The sequence below is a fragment of the Dermacentor silvarum genome, chromosome 8 (genome assembly GCF_013339745.2).
Source record: "Dermacentor silvarum isolate Dsil-2018 chromosome 8, BIME_Dsil_1.4, whole genome shotgun sequence".
Classification (NCBI taxonomy): domain Eukaryota; kingdom Metazoa; phylum Arthropoda; class Arachnida; order Ixodida; family Ixodidae; genus Dermacentor; species Dermacentor silvarum.
The window spans coordinates 8,800,718-8,818,699 of NC_051161.1; the positions used below are offsets into that span (position 1 = coordinate 8,800,718).

The 17,982-nt window shown below is 44.0% G+C and overlaps 1 protein-coding gene across 2 annotated transcripts; it reads left to right on the forward strand.

The window, feature by feature from the left end:
* Positions 1–956: 956 nt before the first annotated feature.
* On the forward strand, positions 957–15,779 carry LOC119462029 (uncharacterized). 2 transcript variants are annotated; one of them, XM_037723386.2, is made up of 6 exons: positions 957–1,099; positions 3,880–3,959; positions 4,404–4,487; positions 9,694–9,726; positions 9,820–9,858; positions 15,550–15,779. In XM_037723386.2, exons 1-6 carry the CDS (start codon positions 961–963, stop codon positions 15,577–15,579), a joined length of 405 nt encoding a protein of 134 aa, XP_037579314.1. In that variant the 5' UTR covers positions 957–960; the 3' UTR covers positions 15,580–15,779. The 2 variants fall into 2 exon arrangements, with proteins under 2 accessions (XP_037579314.1, XP_049528328.1); XM_049672371.1 differs by lacking the exon at positions 15,550–15,779 and having other exon boundaries at positions 9,820–9,940.
* Positions 15,780–17,982: the final 2,203 nt, after the last annotated feature.

Below are 17,982 nucleotides of genomic sequence, written 5' to 3' on the forward strand. Positions count from 1 at the left end.
CTCGTCTCCTCCAGTTCGTCGCACAGCCATCGGACGGTTCCCTTTGACAGACGATAATGACACCGAAACTCCTCATCTGTCAGCTCTGAAAACGCGTCTAGCCCCTCCAGTCGTTAACGGATCCGGGAGAGCAACCCGAGGCAAACAATGAGGGGCGCCGCCATGTTTTCACGTGTATGTAGTCGTACCTTAGAGATGATTAACGAGCGTGCGCGCGCACCACCCGCGAGTCTCCGAGGCGGCACGGCCCGCGCGCGCGACCAAGGTCGCAAGCAAACAGCCAAGCCACAGCAACGGAACCCGAAGAGGACTACCTCTTCGCCGGTTCCACTCATGGCCGACGACGGGTTCGCTTTGAAAATGATTGACAGATGCGTGACGTGTTCAAAATTTGCGGTATCACTCCGCTGTCTTTGACGGCCGCTGACGCAACCACAATTCTGACCAATCACGTTAGGGCAAGCGAACCGGTTCGCTTTCGGAACCGTTATAACATTCCGCCCCAGGGCTCGCAAACACGTTGTCGGCTATCGCCAGTGTACATCTCGTTCATATTCGCTGCTTGCACCAATCCCTTGACTTACTAAAGCTTGGTACATTCTTTCATTTACCTCATAGGCCTGAGAGCGTGCGGCTTCGTCTCATATTTGCGCAAGTATACGATGGACGCGGAAATGATGAGGAAGCATGCCGAGGAGAGAAGGCGAAAGAGAAGCCATCCAGAAACATTACTTAGCCTTTCGACAGCCACGGCACCGAGGACCCTCCATTGAGTTCGGAGGCTGTTCATCAAAAATAGATTTATTATTCCTGCGTAGCGTGGCGAAGCGGAGAGATTCAACCCGTGCGCGTTGTATGCGCACGGTCGTTTCGCTCTCGTCATGCTTTCCAACTTGAAGCAGCTGGTCGTTCTCGTTCAAAAAGGGGCGCTCAGAGAGGCTTTGGAAGAACCGCTGTGCAATGGAGCGTCGACTGCTCTGGCTCTTGCTGACCTTCTCTGGTCTGCTGGTCGCACAGCTCGAGGCGCTTAACTTCAAGGACTATCGCAAGCGTCTCTTCGCCTTCAACCCTGCGACATTGACACCACAGTGCAGAATAGGTGAGGTTCTCTGATTCTTAACAAACAGAATAAAAGTTCATCTCTTCAGATGGAAAAATAAGGCAGTGTCGGTCCAAAATGCGCAGCAATGTGCGATTACTGGCGCAATATTATAGTCCGTAAGCATTGCACTGTTTTTTCTTGTATCACGTCGAGTAAATCTTCAAACACGTGCGGGAGCAATGTGCTTTAGAGAAGGATAAGATGATGACAGTTCCTTGAACAATGGCACAAACGCATTGAAGGGCATTGGCCTCGAACCAGGTGGCATTATGACAAAAACTTATGTAAACAAAGATATGAAAGCAACCGATAATAAATAAAATGAAAAGTGAGAAAATTACTACACGTCGTCTTTCTTTTCTGGAGGGTGGTAAGTAAGTGGAGAGACATTGCTTCTTCCTTCTCTTTTCTATTCTGCATTTTGGCTCTGCCTTCGCTAAGTTCTTTCAACTCGGTGATTGTTTATGGATTAGCTGCGGAGCTTGGCGTCAGCCGATCATTGCTCTTCGGATGTTTTACTCTTTTTTTGTTGTTGTAGCATCGGCAGAAAAGAAACTAGTCGCTCGGTAAGTATTGCGCGGCTTTGTGCGGTTAGAGTAAACATTCGAGCGTGCACGCAGAGCAATCTGCTGTCGAGAAGAAGAAGTAAATTTCATTTATTGTGGACGTAGCGTACCCCGGTGGTGAAGTTCTGTTTTGTTTCCCAACAATGACTTTATCCACCACGCGGAGTCGGATAAAAAGCAGGCGGTTTTACTAGGGTTTCCTTTTTTAGATCCGGTTATAACCAAAATAACCGGATAACACTTTTATGTAGCACATATTGAGCAACAGAGAGCTGTATCGGGAGCTTCTCATGTTGCTCTACAATTTTCCTATTGGCACTTTTAATTTAATTATAATACTTGAGAAGCTGATTAATTATTTAAGACTAATTATGTAATTAGGCGGAATGCAAAAAATAATCTGAGTATCTCCAAGCGGCGGTAAGCAACATTCCTTTGCTTCTGTCCAGCTACGTGGCATTTGAATATTTTAACATCTTGATGCATAATATCTGGGAAACCTTGTATAATGCATAAATGGAATAATGATACAAGTCAAACGGAGATTTAAAAAAATAATGACGGCAGTCCAATTCCGATTGCACATTGCATACATGAAGGCAGCAAATGTTTCAGGCGATACATTCTGCAATGCACAATTCGGCAAACACACAGTCACAGGTGATCGACATAGTAAGCGCGTGTCACATAACCTTGGAGGTAATCCCGTACGGTACAAGGAGTGTGGAGCCGAGATTGTTGGTGGTAGCGACGTCTTAGCGCGCGTCTAGTGCTGGGTGTTGCGCAATATCAAGTTTCGGAGACGCGTTCGCTCCCATCGGTCTGCGCTCTTCATTACGTCAGCGTTATGACAACGTGTGTTTGCGGTCATCGAGTGAGATCGGTCTATGATCGCATCTGCGCGCGTGACACCATTCTTGCTAATTTAATTGGTAAGCTAGTGTTTACTGCAATTTACACGGCCGATAAAACTAGGAACCTGACTTCGTGCAGTTGTGTAATACTTTGCTATCGCAATCAATACTTCGCCGTTTCGGGCGAAACTGCGACGTTTTTAACACATTGGCATTCCTGCGACCGTTAAACTGAGCCAGCCCCAGACATCAAAACGACTAGGAGAGTGAGCCTATAAAAGCTATTGCTGTAAAAAGATCATGTGTCATGACCAGCAATTCCTTTAGTTTCACCTGACAAATGACCATACAGTTCAGTAATGTAGCTGCCATAATCAAGGCGTACTAATATCCAAGGAGAGCATAATTGTCTACGGTGGCAAGTTGACCTTTGAATTTAACTGCGAAGTGCTTTAATCGCAAGATAAATATCCGCATTTCTTAAAAATTTATTGGTTTTGCTGTCAGCGTTGAAATGGTGGTTACATGACTGTCGACCTTCAGGCCGTCTGACTGTTCTCGCGAAATAACTAAATACATAATTTAGGTATCTCCTAAACTAGAAATTACGATTTCTTTACGAGTTCTCTTAATTATTTAGCCGTTTCGGAAGAACCTCGCCGAGCCCACCATTGAATCCCTGAAGTACCAAATTGAAAGCACTTGCTCCCTCGCAATTAGTGTCACAAATTATTAATGTAACTGCTGTTCAATATATTACCAACAGAACTATCCACCATAATACTGGTTACTTTGCTTCCTATATAGTGTGAAATAATGGTTATACATTTCTCTAAGCAATTACGCTATGTGCGAAAGTTAAAGAGTTTTGCCCGATACAGTAGGCTAGTTTGTGTATAATGCTTTCATTAAAATAGGCGCTTAATCATTCTCGTAAATTTCTTCCAGGTTTATCCGTTCTATATTACCCACACCCATGACAATTGTTATATTTATGAAGTGAAAATAACCATCCTAAACATCGCAGAGTTAAAATGCATAGATTGCTTCCGGAAGGCTGTAAGGTAGAGAAAATATTGTCAACATTAAGAAAAACTTCATTTAAGTGAAAATTAATTTCCTGCCGCATAAATGAACGCCACAAGTGGACTGAAACTCCCGGCCTCTTAAACATTACAATTCCTGTTTGAGAACGTCACTACCCTGAAGCCCATCTTCTACATGACAATTTTTAGACACTGGCAGACAAAAAATAACTAAGTCATATGCCATATCATTTACTGCGTTGTTTTTGATTCACTGTGTTTGATGTGCTTTCGTCATGCCCGGTTCTTTGAAGCAGGTGAATTTACTTCAGTTTTTCAGAAGTGCGCCCCCAAGCTGTTGAGCATGGTTCACGTCCTTGACAACGTAAGCAAGCGCTGGAAAGAATACGAGGTAAGTGTGTATCACTGTGACAGTACACTAAAGGAACATTGAGCAAAATTGAGTCTCAAGTAGTGCCTGTCGTGTGTACTTTTCGCATTCATTCACAAACGTTTTTATTAACGCCCAAACATGACTCAGCTTGCCCCGCAACAAGTTCTTTAAGAAATATTGAATTCACGTTGCCTAAATGTTTTCTGCTTTCTCGCTAAGTTGATCAAGGAACGATCACGATGTTGACAACATTCCAGCGTCCATTTTGATGACTTCAAGAAAGATTCCTTTGTGAAGGTCTGTAACATACAACGTTACTTCGTAGCAATATGCAGAGATTGGGTAAATAAAGAAAAGGTGGTACAGTGCGGTGCAAGAGCCGCGTGTAAAGCATTTCGGCTTAGCAGTGAAACATTTCTCTTGTTCCCTCAGTTGGTGGGCTCCAATATTGTGTCATTGCAGTCCATCCCGTGCATGAAGAATGTGTTCGATCGAGGCTTTCCAGACTACAAGCAGGATTGCAGCAAGAGCGGGCTTTACGGAGATGTGAGTAATCTGGATTGAAACGTCTAAGAATGCTATTGCGCATTCATTCAAAAACAGTCTTAATCGTGACACACTAAAAAAGTTATTCCGGCAAATTTTTCTCGAGAAGTTGTAGACATGTCATGTTTCCTCAGTTGTAAGCGGCCCTCCTCTATTCCTCTTCGCAACGTCCCCTCCCTCCTATTCTCAGTTCGAAAGAGCCGGAATAAAAAATTCAAGTGGCACTTCCCTACGTGGATGAATTGGAAAGTATTGCAATCACTAAAGGTCGAGGGTTCGACTCCCACCAAAGGCCGTGGTTTCAAGTGCCTTATTTAACTTTATCTTAATTAACTGTGCCTTAATTAACTTCGCCTTAATTAATACCAAATGTATTGGGTTTTACTCCCACCAATGGCCGTGGTTTCAATTGCCGTAATTACCTATATCTTAATTAAGCATGCACCGTAATTAAATCTACCTTAATTGCCTGTGCCTTACTTGACGTCATCAAGTGCCTCGATTGGTTCACTTGGGCTCAATTTACGATTTGCACCATTGTGTGGTCACGCCAACGCCGACTACGTCGGATTGTCCGCATCACGAGCCATATAATGCTTTCGCATCAAAAGTTGCAAGCAATTGCACTTCAATGCACTCTATACTTCAAATGTGGATTGTCATTGTCACCAAGGGATCTTATTTTGCACCAATATATTCTTTTCCGAACTTTTAACTCTTTTGTCAGTGGCCGGTGAAAGTCGGACCACCAAAACAGGCGAAAGAACCAAATGAAGCTATTCGCTTTAATAGGAAATAAGCTCATAACAAGACAAAAGAGTGCGCCTTCCAAGGCTCACGAGCATATGGCGCTGCTGCGAAGGTAACTATATGAAGCAGAGTAGCTGAGCGTGCTAGGAAATGCACCAGGCGTCATTAGTGCACCAAAGCTGTCACATTTTCGTGCCGAAAACTTTGGTCGGTTTGAAAGCGAATAGCTTTATTCGTCTCTTTCGACCATTTTCGTGGTGGTCTCTCCCCCTGCGTAGGCTGCAGGAGGGGGCTCCGATGGCGGGAGAGGAGGATGGACGTCGCCTTCCACGCTGGTGCTCACGTAGTTAGAGAGCACACACATAATGACGGATCGACTTGTCGACGGCTCGGCAAACCACGCACCGCGGTTGGCGCGTGCCTGCTCATCAACCGCAGTGCGGTACGAGCTCGAGGAATCAATGGACGACAGCGACGTGCGCACTCGGAAATAATTTATTACGTTCGCAACTAACACTTCCAGTGGGCCATCTAGCTATAAGTTTCATCACTGAGGGTTCCCTGGGAGACAATAATGCGTTATAGGTAAAGAGTGGCTTCCGACTTACCAGCTGGGGATACGGGCGGCCGCGACGGTTGCCACGGCAAAAACGCGGTTGACTAACCACGTGCGGGAAAACGGGAGCAGCGGCGCAGTCTCGCGCACTCGCCACTTGCTGGTGACCAGAGGCTCGGTAAATGTCGGAGGGATCTAACGTGACACGCCCGGTGGCGCTGATAACACGCTTGCAATTCCCGTGCGCCACCCTATAGAAAGGCAGGCTTCCCCTCTGACCGCAAACCTGCTGGTGCTTGCGTCCGACGCGACGTTTGCTGTGCGTGCGATCGTCGTGGAGCACGAGGATTCCGTCACAATGTATAGGAACCTATGCATTTACTGCCTCACGGCTCTGTTCCCTACGCAATTACGCTACGAAATAACTAGCTGAAACACTGCAACAAACATACGCCTTCAAGTGCATCATTCCTTTACTAAAGCGAATACCTTTCTTGAAGTTGTCGGCCATTCGCTTATATTGGCAATTATCATCGATGGTTTCTGCACATTCTTTTTGCTTTTTCATTACCTCCTCTATTTTTATATAGATGACACTGGCTTTTTACAATTCTCACGCAAGTAAAACGAAGAACCAACATATATATAGCCGTTAAGACTACGCGTGGCATTGAAGCATAAACATAGGGAAAAATCACACGTTTATAACGACAGAAACTTGAGCTGGTTGGTAGGGATTCAAGTTAGAAACGCACGTTCGTGTTGTCCGTTTCCCTTTCATTGTGTCTGTGTCTGCCCGTCTAACGTTTTTCTAACCTGAAAGCGCACGTGTTGTTTTAGAGGGAAAGGAGCAGAATGGTGTTTGCGGATAATGCTAGGTCTGCGTTGACGATGTGCTTAAGGATAGAACACAGACAATGGCATAAAAAACCGTTCTTGATCAACGTGAGCGATGCCCATAACATACTTTTTTTCATCAGCATCGTAACTGCCGGGAGTGATTCATACTCCCTGCAGTTACGATTGAAGTTTACGTGAAATCGATACACAGCAGGGACATACCATCCGGACAGACGGTCCTTAGATACGGAAAGCACCGCACATGACTTTTGTTGCCACACTAGCCACTAGCCAAAAAAATTGTGACTGTTGTATGATAAGTATCGAGTGAATCGCTAGTTCAGAGAGTACACATTTCACGTTAGTATTATGACCAATTGCTTAAATATACGAGTTAACTTTATAATTTATATACGCGTGTTGCAGGAAAATCATTCTGAGCAACCTTAGCACAAGAAACACGACTCTAGCCGTATATGTGATACGAACGACTCAACTGAAAATTTGTATTTTTCTTTTGGTAGAGCTCTCGCATTGTTTCATTAGCTTTGAGCCTAAACACTCCCCCAGATTTAGGTTATCAACTGGCATGAAAAGTCGCCATTTCGTCGGAAAGTCGAAGCATTGATAGTCATAGCAATATATTAGACAACTACACGAAGTAAAGTTCGTAGTAACAGATCACACTCGATGACCGCGAGCACTCTCTGTCACAACGCTGGCGTGATGAAAGGCGCCAGCCTCGGGGAGCGAACGCTTCATGCTGTCCCGCTGTCTCGATCGCTGCATCGCCCCTCCGTAACTTGAGATTACGAGAACTTCAACACTAGGCGAAGACAGCGCACATTAAACGAGCAGCCATCTCGGCTCGCTCTGGCTTTGCACCTTCCGCAGATTACCTCCAAGATAAGGCGCGCGCGCGTACAGCCATGCGCAGCCACGACCGCGGTTTAGAGGAGACGCAGCTGTCTTGCTCCCCCACCCCAACAGCGCGTGCTTCATCACGTAATCAAGCGCGCAACTCCACCCTCGCCCCCCCCCCCCCCTCCGGGCGGGCCTTTGCGCACACTTGATCTCGTGACCGCCGACACTGGGCGCACTGGAGGACGGCGCCCAAGTCACCATCCTTCTTCGGATCACCCTCACATGCTTTCCCTCGCACCCGCCGGATACAGCGCATGTGTATTATCTGATCGCACTCGGAATTTATACGGAACGTCACGGCGACACCACCTGCGAAAATTTGTCTGGGATGTCTTTCTAATAGATAGAGTTCATGTGACGTCACGCAGCCATATCTCACCGCGCTGGTACCCAAAGATGGCGACTACGATGACGTCAGTGCAATGTGTTATCACGCGCAAATGTTTTGCTTTTTCACGGCGATTGTTTTTCACCGGTTTATCATTGTTATCGCTGTGACGTTCGACGCAAGACGCGCTTTTTGTTGCTTTTTCACCGGTTTATCATTGTTATCGCTCTGACGTTCGACGCAAGACGCGCTTTTTGTTGCTGTCAAGCTGTCATGTTCCTCGCTTGCGCCCCTTTTCGACCTGCTGGTACCCAAAGATGGCGTCCGCGATGACGTCCGTACAACCTATTTGTTGCTGTCGTAATAATAATAATAAAAAAAAGATTCGAAGCAACCAATTAGGAACACTACAGAGAAAAACTATGTGAGCTCTGTTGGTTTATTACCCTTCCAAAATACAAAAAAAAGAAAGCCACTCTTACCGCGAAACGACGTTTCGTAAGCCAGAAAATACGAAAGACGGGTGGCGACGCCTCCTTGAAATTCCCGCAGCAGCTCGCCGTGACGTCGCGGGTTTTCATGCCATTTGCTCGAGCCTAGTTAAGCTTTCACCGGTATAACATGGACTGAATTGTATTCTAAAAGAGCCAGAGGGTCAACATGGAAAATTTCATGACCATTTACTGAACTACAGCGGCCGTATCTTGAAAAAAATACGTTGTGCTCCGTCCTGAGGTTCCGGGGCGAAATCAAAATTGAAACTACTTGATAATCTACTTGGTCAATCTAAACTCATTCAGTGTTTCACTTAAGTGTCCTTTTAATACGAGCGCATTTCGCTCTACGCTCTATTGTTCGCTTGCTGGTCGTTTGCTTGCTGGTCATATGGGCACCGTTCACTGCTCAGATGGCGCTACGACATTTCATGTTTCGGCCCAGTATTGCCGACGTCGGCCGCTAGAGAGGCGATGAAAATGATACGCCATTCCGAACGACAACGGCTTCCTTATCGTCGCTCGTTTGAGAGGTGTGCCCTGCGCTTTGACGATATCAAGCTCACAATTGTTCCCGCTGCTCAAATCGATTGCGAACGCGTGCTATCAGGCGCAGAGCATGCGCACTTTGATATTTTCACAACTCGGACAGTCTTCTTTCGTGATAAGCGATCGAAAGTATCACGACGAATGTGTACAGCGTCTCTCCAGTTTTGCTGGTTTTCACACTGGCCGTCCCAAAGCTTCACTTGTAGTGGCGCATAGATCGCGCGCAAACTGCACTGCACGGTGCCTATAGGTTCTGCTATGTGAGCGGTGCTCACATAGCAGTGCACTAACGAACACAGAAGAACGGGTCGTAGCCCTACGTTACCACCGTATCGGTGACCATGTTACGACAGTTAGCGTTAGGTAACTTACGTTAGTTAGTTAGTTAGTTAGTTAGTTAGTTAGTTAGTTAGTTAGTTAGTTAGTTAGTTAGTTAGTTAGTTAGGCAGTTAGTTGGGCAGTTAGGTAGTTAGGCAGTTAGGTAGTTAGTGCGAGTCAGTACAATATTTTCCTGTAGCATCGATTCGTACAATTCAATTCTCAAAAAAGATAGAGCGAGGGAAAACCTGAATGACATATTTTCGTCGTACTGATGGAATCACCGACAGCCAGCGTCGCAGTGCTGTCGGTAAGCGTCACTTGGTTAGAGACTGACGACAACAATGTGGTTTGGCGTCGGCACTTATTGATAGCGATAACGGGATTTACTGCAATGTGGAAAGCACACCATCCGCCAACAATGTTTCGCCTCATTCTCGCTTTCAGGCTGTGAGATGTCAGCTGACCGACGAGGTCATGGTATGTGCAAACATGGGAGTACAAAGTTCTATTTCTTTTTTTAAATGTTATTTGCCTATTGAAATTTAACCGATGTGTCTTTATGGCTTTCAGGATGTCTACGTAGAGAGAAGCAAGCTGGCACCTGCATTGGTAATATTCACATGCTCGCACCCCATGCAATAATCCTATTCGTCACAATTCAAGGACACCACTGTTTTCGTCAAATCGATACTTCAGGCAGAAATGTTTGTCGTCCCATTGATTTCTTTGTAAGGAGACCGCCGAGCTCTTTAAACTGCTGTTGCATCTCATTTTTCAGCTCAGAGTGTTGGCAAAATTCATGCATCCAAGTACGGTCCGATCGTCTGCATCTCGCATGGGTCTGCAAAAATTGCAGAATAATTTAACATTTTTGGGGAAATCGTTATTTACCTTCTTGGAAATGCTACAATCCTAACAGGCTGTCTATGTGCATGCATGGAGCTTCGTGAATGTTGGTGAAGTGGCTCCACGCTGCATAATGAGGTAATTTGTGCGTTTTTCACGTGTCAAATAGGAAAACCAAATTGCACTTGTTACCACAGTTCAGGCGGGGACTGTGTCATGCGTTCGGCAAGGTTTAGTAAGTTAGCGGACGTCACCTGTACTCCATAGCGTCATCGAGTGCTCCTAATCGTTCTACGTGTCCAATGCAGAACATGCAGCGTACCTAATCGAATGAACATACCGTGGACGTTTATTCAAAATCTATGCAGTGCCTTTCATCTTATATTTTTGACCGTGCTACTTGATTTTCAATTGCTAAGCTGCACGCTTCGCTCCTATTTGGATATTATGAATGATATGCTCGCTTCTGCTTAAGGCATCTCGTCCCAAATAAAGGCAAGTAATGACAAAATCAAAATTAATTGGCGAGGTTTTCATTGGGCAAGCTGAGGTGCCACAAAGCAGGTGCTCAAGTAGATGTAGATTCTTGTGATACACTGGCACGAGCCCACTAAGCATTGAAACACATCATGTACTCCTCCTACTTTCCCGTCTTCTTAAGCGACGCTACGCCGTAGAAGGCACGCGTTTTGTTTTTGTTTTTATTGCGAGCGTGGCATAGTCACCTTTCCTTATATCAGTGAATGGGGCATTGACGAACAGTTTCGAATTCCCTAAATACCTGTTCACAGTGGAAAATGCTATGTCTCATAGGAACATGGTCGCCACATTGCCTTATGAATATGATTTCAGCTTCCCACGTGATCATTTCAAAGGAACTACAATGCTTCACACGTAGTCGCTTCGTCGCCCACGTGCTACAATTTCTAGAATTTTGTCATCAGGTATTTCTAAGCGAGATCATGTAGATAAAGGGTCGGCGTAATATTATGATTTTTTTTTCATTTAGAGTAATAAAAATGTGTAAAAAATATGAACAGTTACGTACTTCAGGTATGACACAGAGCGCTGTATGTTTGAGTGTTCATCTACTTCTATTGTCCGTGTACAGACCTCAGATATATTAACAAGGGATGCGCGCGTGGCCGGACTATCTCGAGTACGGTTAGTGAGTACGGCTACCATCTCGGTGATTGTTCCGGCTGCAGTGAAGCAACATAAAAAAGCAAAGGCGAGAGCGGGCGCAAGGCGTACGTGGTGATGTTCGGCGTGCAGTGCGCCAAAAACTAACGCAGCGAAAGGGCAGGCGATGGATCCCGACCTTTTGGTCTTTTTGGGAGAGATAACTCGCAAACTATACACGCTTTGCTAGCTTACCGCAGCAGGTAGAACAAGTGAACGCTTCGATTCAGCTAATGTCTCAAAAATACGATGAAATACTGAGTCGTCAAGCTCCCCAGGAAAAGGAAAAAAAAACAGCTTGAAAAAAATGTATCTAAACTCGAGGACAATGCAATCCCAAGCGACATTCAGCAACTCAGAGACTCAGTAAACGACCTGGACTGGTGAAGTGCATGGAATACCGGTAGATAACATTGAAAACCTCCTAAAAAAGCTAAATGAAGTAGTAGAATCGTTGAGCCTGTCGGAGTTGACCGCTAGTGACGTCGAGGTGGTACATAGGTTGCCTTCGAGACAAGTACCCGGAATCATCGTGCGAATTTCACAGCTGTCATTGCGACACAGATGGATTGAAAAGCGCGAAGTTCTACGAAACATGAGCTCAAACATTTCAGTCTGTGAAAACATGACCGTACAGAACCGACAGCTGCTGCGCCGTGTGAGGGAATGGGCGAATGTAAATCATTATTGCTTCGCGTCGCATGTGATTGGGAAAATTCTTGTCCGAAATAAAGAGAATGGATCTACGGTTGTCATGCGCTGCACGCCTGACCTCGATAAATTATGCAGCAGTTGGATTCTATAGCTAACCTATCTCTTGATCTGTGTTGTTTTTATGGACCGAGTAAACTGATCTGACTTATAGATACTATCATCCGAAGCCACGGTTCGAATTGCTGCAGTTCTATACATTTTAAAATTAGATCTGGCAGAAACAAGGGATATGAAATTGGCTGTATATTTTTTTTGTTTTTTTTTTGGGGGGGGGGGCAGAATGTTATGCCGATTTAGTGTTTTCATGTTTTCATGTTTTCAGAAACTTGGTTTGTTTCGGAAGACGATGTGTATAATTTTCCTGATTAGAAACCGTTTTACATCGACCACCGTGATCAACGTGGCGGAGGCATCTCAATGCTTGTTTCAACTTCATTTATCCCTGAGCTTCTCTCTAAATTCTGTTGCACTAATCAGCATTGTAAACCGGTTGTTGTTAAATGCAGCAATCTAATTTTCTGTGTTTGCTACCAGCCGCCATCATGAAATTATTTGCTGCTGTTCTGGTATGTAGATTCACTGCTAGAATTCGTTAACGTCAACAATTATCAAATAGTTCTTGGAGGTGACTTAAATATAAACACCATTGCTCAAACTAACTTGAAATTATAATTTCGATAGCTGTTAAATATTCATCTCTGTCATAACGTAGCCTACGCGAGTTACAGCAACGTGCGAGGCTGAAATGGACTTCTTTATAACCAACTTTGATATGTCTTTTGTAAAACCTGGTGGTTTAGTAAACGCAATTAGTGATTACTTACCTGTGGCTTACCTGTGTTCATATTCATTGCCACTGCAGTTAAAAAATAAGGGCAACCGCATCAAGCGTTTTCTGATCCGCTCGTAATTACTAGTACGTTGTCTGCATTCCGAGATTGTCTTGCCAATGTTTTTTGTGATGACGTGTATAAAGAAAAAAAACATAGATGCGGCTTATGACAAGTGCATTCAAATATTTATGGAAATATACTATGCATGTTTTCTGGTGAAAACGTTCAAGCGCACCAAAAAATGTCGCATGCTTAAACTGAAGCTTAAAAATAAAAGAGACAGGTTGTACAGTTCATTCATGTAAAGTAAATCACCGGAAGCATTGAAAGCATTTAAGAAAGACAGATACTACGTCATGAAACAATTAATGGATGCTCAGAAACATTATCACTTTAATCTCTTCAATTCATCAGCAGAAGGCCCTGATAAAATTTGGAGGACACTCGCTTCGATAACTGGGGCCACGCTAGAAAAATCGACTACAATTCTAAGAGACGGCATTGAACTAAAAGGGACTGATCATGCTAACGCTTTTAACGAATTATTTCATTCCCGTGGTCAGGTATCAGATAATATCGACCTCTCGTATAATAGCTCACCTAATAGTCAGTGAATATTCCTTAAGAGCATTACAAAGCAGGAAGTTGTTTTTTTTTTTTTTCATTCTTGTCGTTAAGTAACAGCAGAGCTATTGATGCATTCGGTATTCAAATAACGCCGGTAAAACTCATTATTGACATGATTGCGCCTCGTCTAGAGTACATTTTTAATCTGTGTTTATCTTCGGGCGTAGCATACAGACGGCAAAGGCCACAGTAATATTCAATAAAGGCAATAAGAATGATCTTTCACACTACCGCCCTGTATCAGTGCTGCCCGTTTTTTTAAGGCTTAGAGAAGGTGATTTTAACACTGCTTTGTTCATTTACTGATCAATTAATATCATAAGTCGTGGACAGTATGAATTTTGCCAAAATAGGTCGACTGAATTAGCCGTGATGACCCCAAAGGAATTTATATTACAAAAATTTAAGGAAAAGAAAATGGTATTTTTCTTGATTTTTCCAAGACCTTTGACCATAACAGTCACAACGTATTACGTAAAAAACTCGATCGCTAAGGCATTCGAGGCAAAGCTAATTTTTTTTAAATACGTCCCACCTTCAACACATGTCTCAGTTCGGAGCTATAGCCGGGAACCATTCTGAGTTGAAACCTGTAAAAACAGGCGTCCCGCAAGGGGGCATATTGGGTCTGTATCTTTTCATATTATACACCAATGAAATAGTCGAATTTGATGCGTCTGCAAAGTGCATAATTTACGCATACGACACCAGCCTGTTTGTTGATGGTGACTCAGGTTCTGGAATGTAAAATCGAGCCAATGAAACAATTTCAAACATACACACAATTATCTTAAGATTAACGTAGAAAAAACAAAGGGAGTGTTGTTTCATCCACGTAACAAACAGTTTCAACCATCCCCCATTAATTTAAACAATCCTGAATTGGAAATAGTATCGTCTTTCGAATAACTAGGCGTATAAGTTTCTCCGAAACTATGTCATGGTATTGCCAAGTAAATCACTTAGTAAACTGTCTAGAGCAATAGGTACGTCGCCATTGTAATTATCCTCCTACATCCGTTAATTTGCTTTTATATAATTCAATGTTTTTCTTTAGTTCAGTGCGGAATTCTCGTCTTGCGAACGACTTCAACGGAGAACATGCATAAACTGACGGTATTGCAAAAAAGAGCACAATGACTTGTCTCCAAGGCACGATCTCTCTGCCACACCACTCCTTTCTTTTCAAAGCTTATAGCAATAAAAATTGAATCCTTGTCGGTTATACAGAATTGGAAAAATTAAGAATCATGAGACATGAAAAAACAAACTGGCATCCTTACAGCAGCCTATTTCTTTTTATAAATTACGTCAGCTAAAACCCTGGAATGTTAACACGAGAAGAATTAACAACGGCGACCAAATGCTATAGTTTTGTTTGCTGGCACTGTTAAATCCAATATACAAAGAAAATGGTCTCAGTGTATATATCCTGCCTCTGAAAAAGTATTTGTGTTGTGGATTTTGCTGCCTTAATAAGTTCACGTTCTTTTTTTTTTCTTCTTTTTTTGTTTCTTCACTATGCCTTTTTTCCTCTGTGTGAAATGATTCCATGATTATTTTGTTTATTAATTCTGACCGTGGTTGTTCTTTAGTACAAAGGTTATGCATTATGTACCACGTATGCTTTTGTTTAACCGCTATGAAGCTGCCCTGTGTATGAGGTGGCCAGGTTCGCCTCAAGCTGCTACTTGCCGATTTTTGCCTGGTCATCCTTGTAAGCTTGTTGTCGCAGAACAAACTCAATTCAATTCAGTTCAATCTGCACCTTCTACCGGCACTCTGGCGTTATCAGTGAGGTTATGCGCCTCGCGCTTCACTGCTCAAGGTGCGTTGAAACGCGTGACGCGTAATCTCACTGATAACGCCAATGCGCCAGTAAAAGGCGCGGATGGTGTCTCCGGCCACGCACTAGCACGTTGTTGTCAACAGATCTGAGGTCTACGTCTTGCATGCTCTGCCTAATACGCAGTACTGCCCTTGGTACTGTTAAACTTGCCAAAACCGCTGCACTTGTAGACGCATTTTAGCATTTCACAATGCTTCGCGTATTTTCGACGCGAAGTTAGATTTTTTGTTTTTTGTTTTCTAATTACAGGAATGCCTGCTTGAGAATGCAAAAGACTGAAGACGCTTTGCGCGAGGGGCTCGATGCAATAATTGATAATAAAATGGTCAGCGCGTGGTGGCGCCGGCTCGCTTTATCGCTCTCAAGAAACGTTACAGACGTCTTAACGTTCGCCATTAAAGTCCAATCCCATGCGCGAAAAGTTTTACATTCATCAGCTGCAAGTGACACATTGTAGCATCATTTTCTGCACCTCGTTAATTGAAACACGCTGTCTATTTTTCTTCGTACATGCACCCGCACGGCGAAATAAAGATCTGCTTGTTTGAAGCACAGACTTCCGTGTCTCTTGTGCAGCTTTCGTCCCCTTTTCCGTTCGTCCCCCAATCAACACAAAGACGCCAATGTCCTCATCCACGGCTGGGCTGAAATTCCGGCACCTCACCAAGTTCGGTAAAGGGTCCCAAGCATTTTGCGCATGTTTTAAGAAATTGCTCTGAAAAACTCATTTTCTAATAAACCCTGCTAGGCTAAAGTTCTAGACGGCTTGAATAAACATAAAAGTGCTGATCTTGTATGTACATACGCTTGACGTGAATATAAAAACGAAAACAAACGAGCATTCGAATAACGAGTCATGCACTCATGCAGTTTGAGATACTCCTCGAATCGCCAGAAGAGGCTGACATAGATCATGCGACGTTAAAGAATTCACGGTGATAAGTCTTAACATCACCTCTGCCTTTCTCAGGCATCTAGACAGGGACTGCTGAACTAGACTTCCATTACGGTGGTATATGAATGGCCTCATAGATAGAGAACTTGCTCTGCGGTGTAGGGTCCCATTCACCTTTCACCCGACTATATACGCATAGCAATTTCAAAGCGCTGACGAAGTGCCTCATGCCTCTTGATTAAAAAGGACACAACGTTTCATGAAGACCTAGGTAGTGAGAGCGGCTGTCAAAACGTAGGTATCGGTGAATATATCGGTCAAAGATGTGAAGTCTTTCCTTATAGGGAGCACAAAGGCAGTCAACTATGTTAACCATCGTGATCTGTCTCAAAGGCTTTCTTCTATTTTCCAAGGGCCGAATTCGCTAAGGTTATCGTTCGTAAGTGTTGTCTGGCATTGGCCGGCCGCATTCACTATAATATGTCCAGCATCAAGATTAACTGGAATTTGCTCTTGCGAACAATTCTAGCGTGCGAGCTTTTTGTGAATACGGACCAAGACCCTTAAGCAAGCGTGAACAAAAGTGGACTTTCAAAACGTAGTCCACTGCGACCAAGTGTACTTACATATGCGGTGACGTAGATTCGCGTTAACTCGATTGAACCGTGCCTACGCCGAGGCTTTCTCCTCGCAATCAATTTATGTTCTCGACGCACAAGAAAAGCCGGTTGAAGTGAGGGGCCGCAGCATTTTGAACAACCTTAGGTGTGCTATAAACAATGATTTTCTTATAAGCACTTCTTTTACTAGATTTTCAGTATCTGTGTTCAATGTTTTTGTGCAGATGTACCAAGTTATCGTCAGCATTAACTTTAGATCATTTACTTCAATGCCAATGCCAGAAAGATCGATAAGTACGATATAACAATTTCTTTAAAGCAGATTACTATATAGCGTTAAATTCTGGACATGCGGGCCACTTTGCCCGCTCAGCGACAAAGCGGCATCACCAAGACCTTCACTTTCTTTCATGACTACCGCTAATCGAAGATCCATAATTTCAAGTTTCCGCAATTACTCACACATTAACGTAGGTTACTCTGTGCTACCAGTCGTTAAATGATCGCTGAAGTACAACAAGAGACACACAGGTGCCGGAGTTACAACAACGTTCCCTTCATTGCATAACTGGCTTGAATGGTTCAAGCCACTCGACCACCGGGCGGTCGCAGTCACGGACGTGTCTAACTTTCCCAATATTTTGTTCCATGTTCGTTCTAAACTGGGCTTATTTGGGGACATGCTATTTTGGGGACATATCGCGGCATCGGTTTACGTTCAGTTTACATGCTACTCATTTACGCCAGGTCACCTACAGCATTTTTTAATCTAGTTGGTCGGGATCTTTCGTGGCGTGCTTACCCAAAACGCAGCAGCTGGAAAAGGGGTTTGTGTTTCAGTTCCCGCGTAACAGAATCATGCTTTCTCGTATATTCCAATTACAATACGATGCTATCATGCCTGTAGGTTGTGTGTAAGCCGTAGTTTTTCGAATTTTGCGACGCATTTTACTTTGAGAAATTCAATTGCTTCAATAACGTACTTGCGCTAGGCGGGCGACCTACAAGAATGAGGATGTATCCTGTGCTAGCGGTACCGCCATCCAGCAGCCGCGGCCATTCAGGCAGATCTGAAACAGAAGCTGGAAAAGGGCTTTATCTCTCAGTTGCCGCGTAACAGATTTGTTTTCTCGCATATTCGAATAACAATCCGACGCTATCATGTCC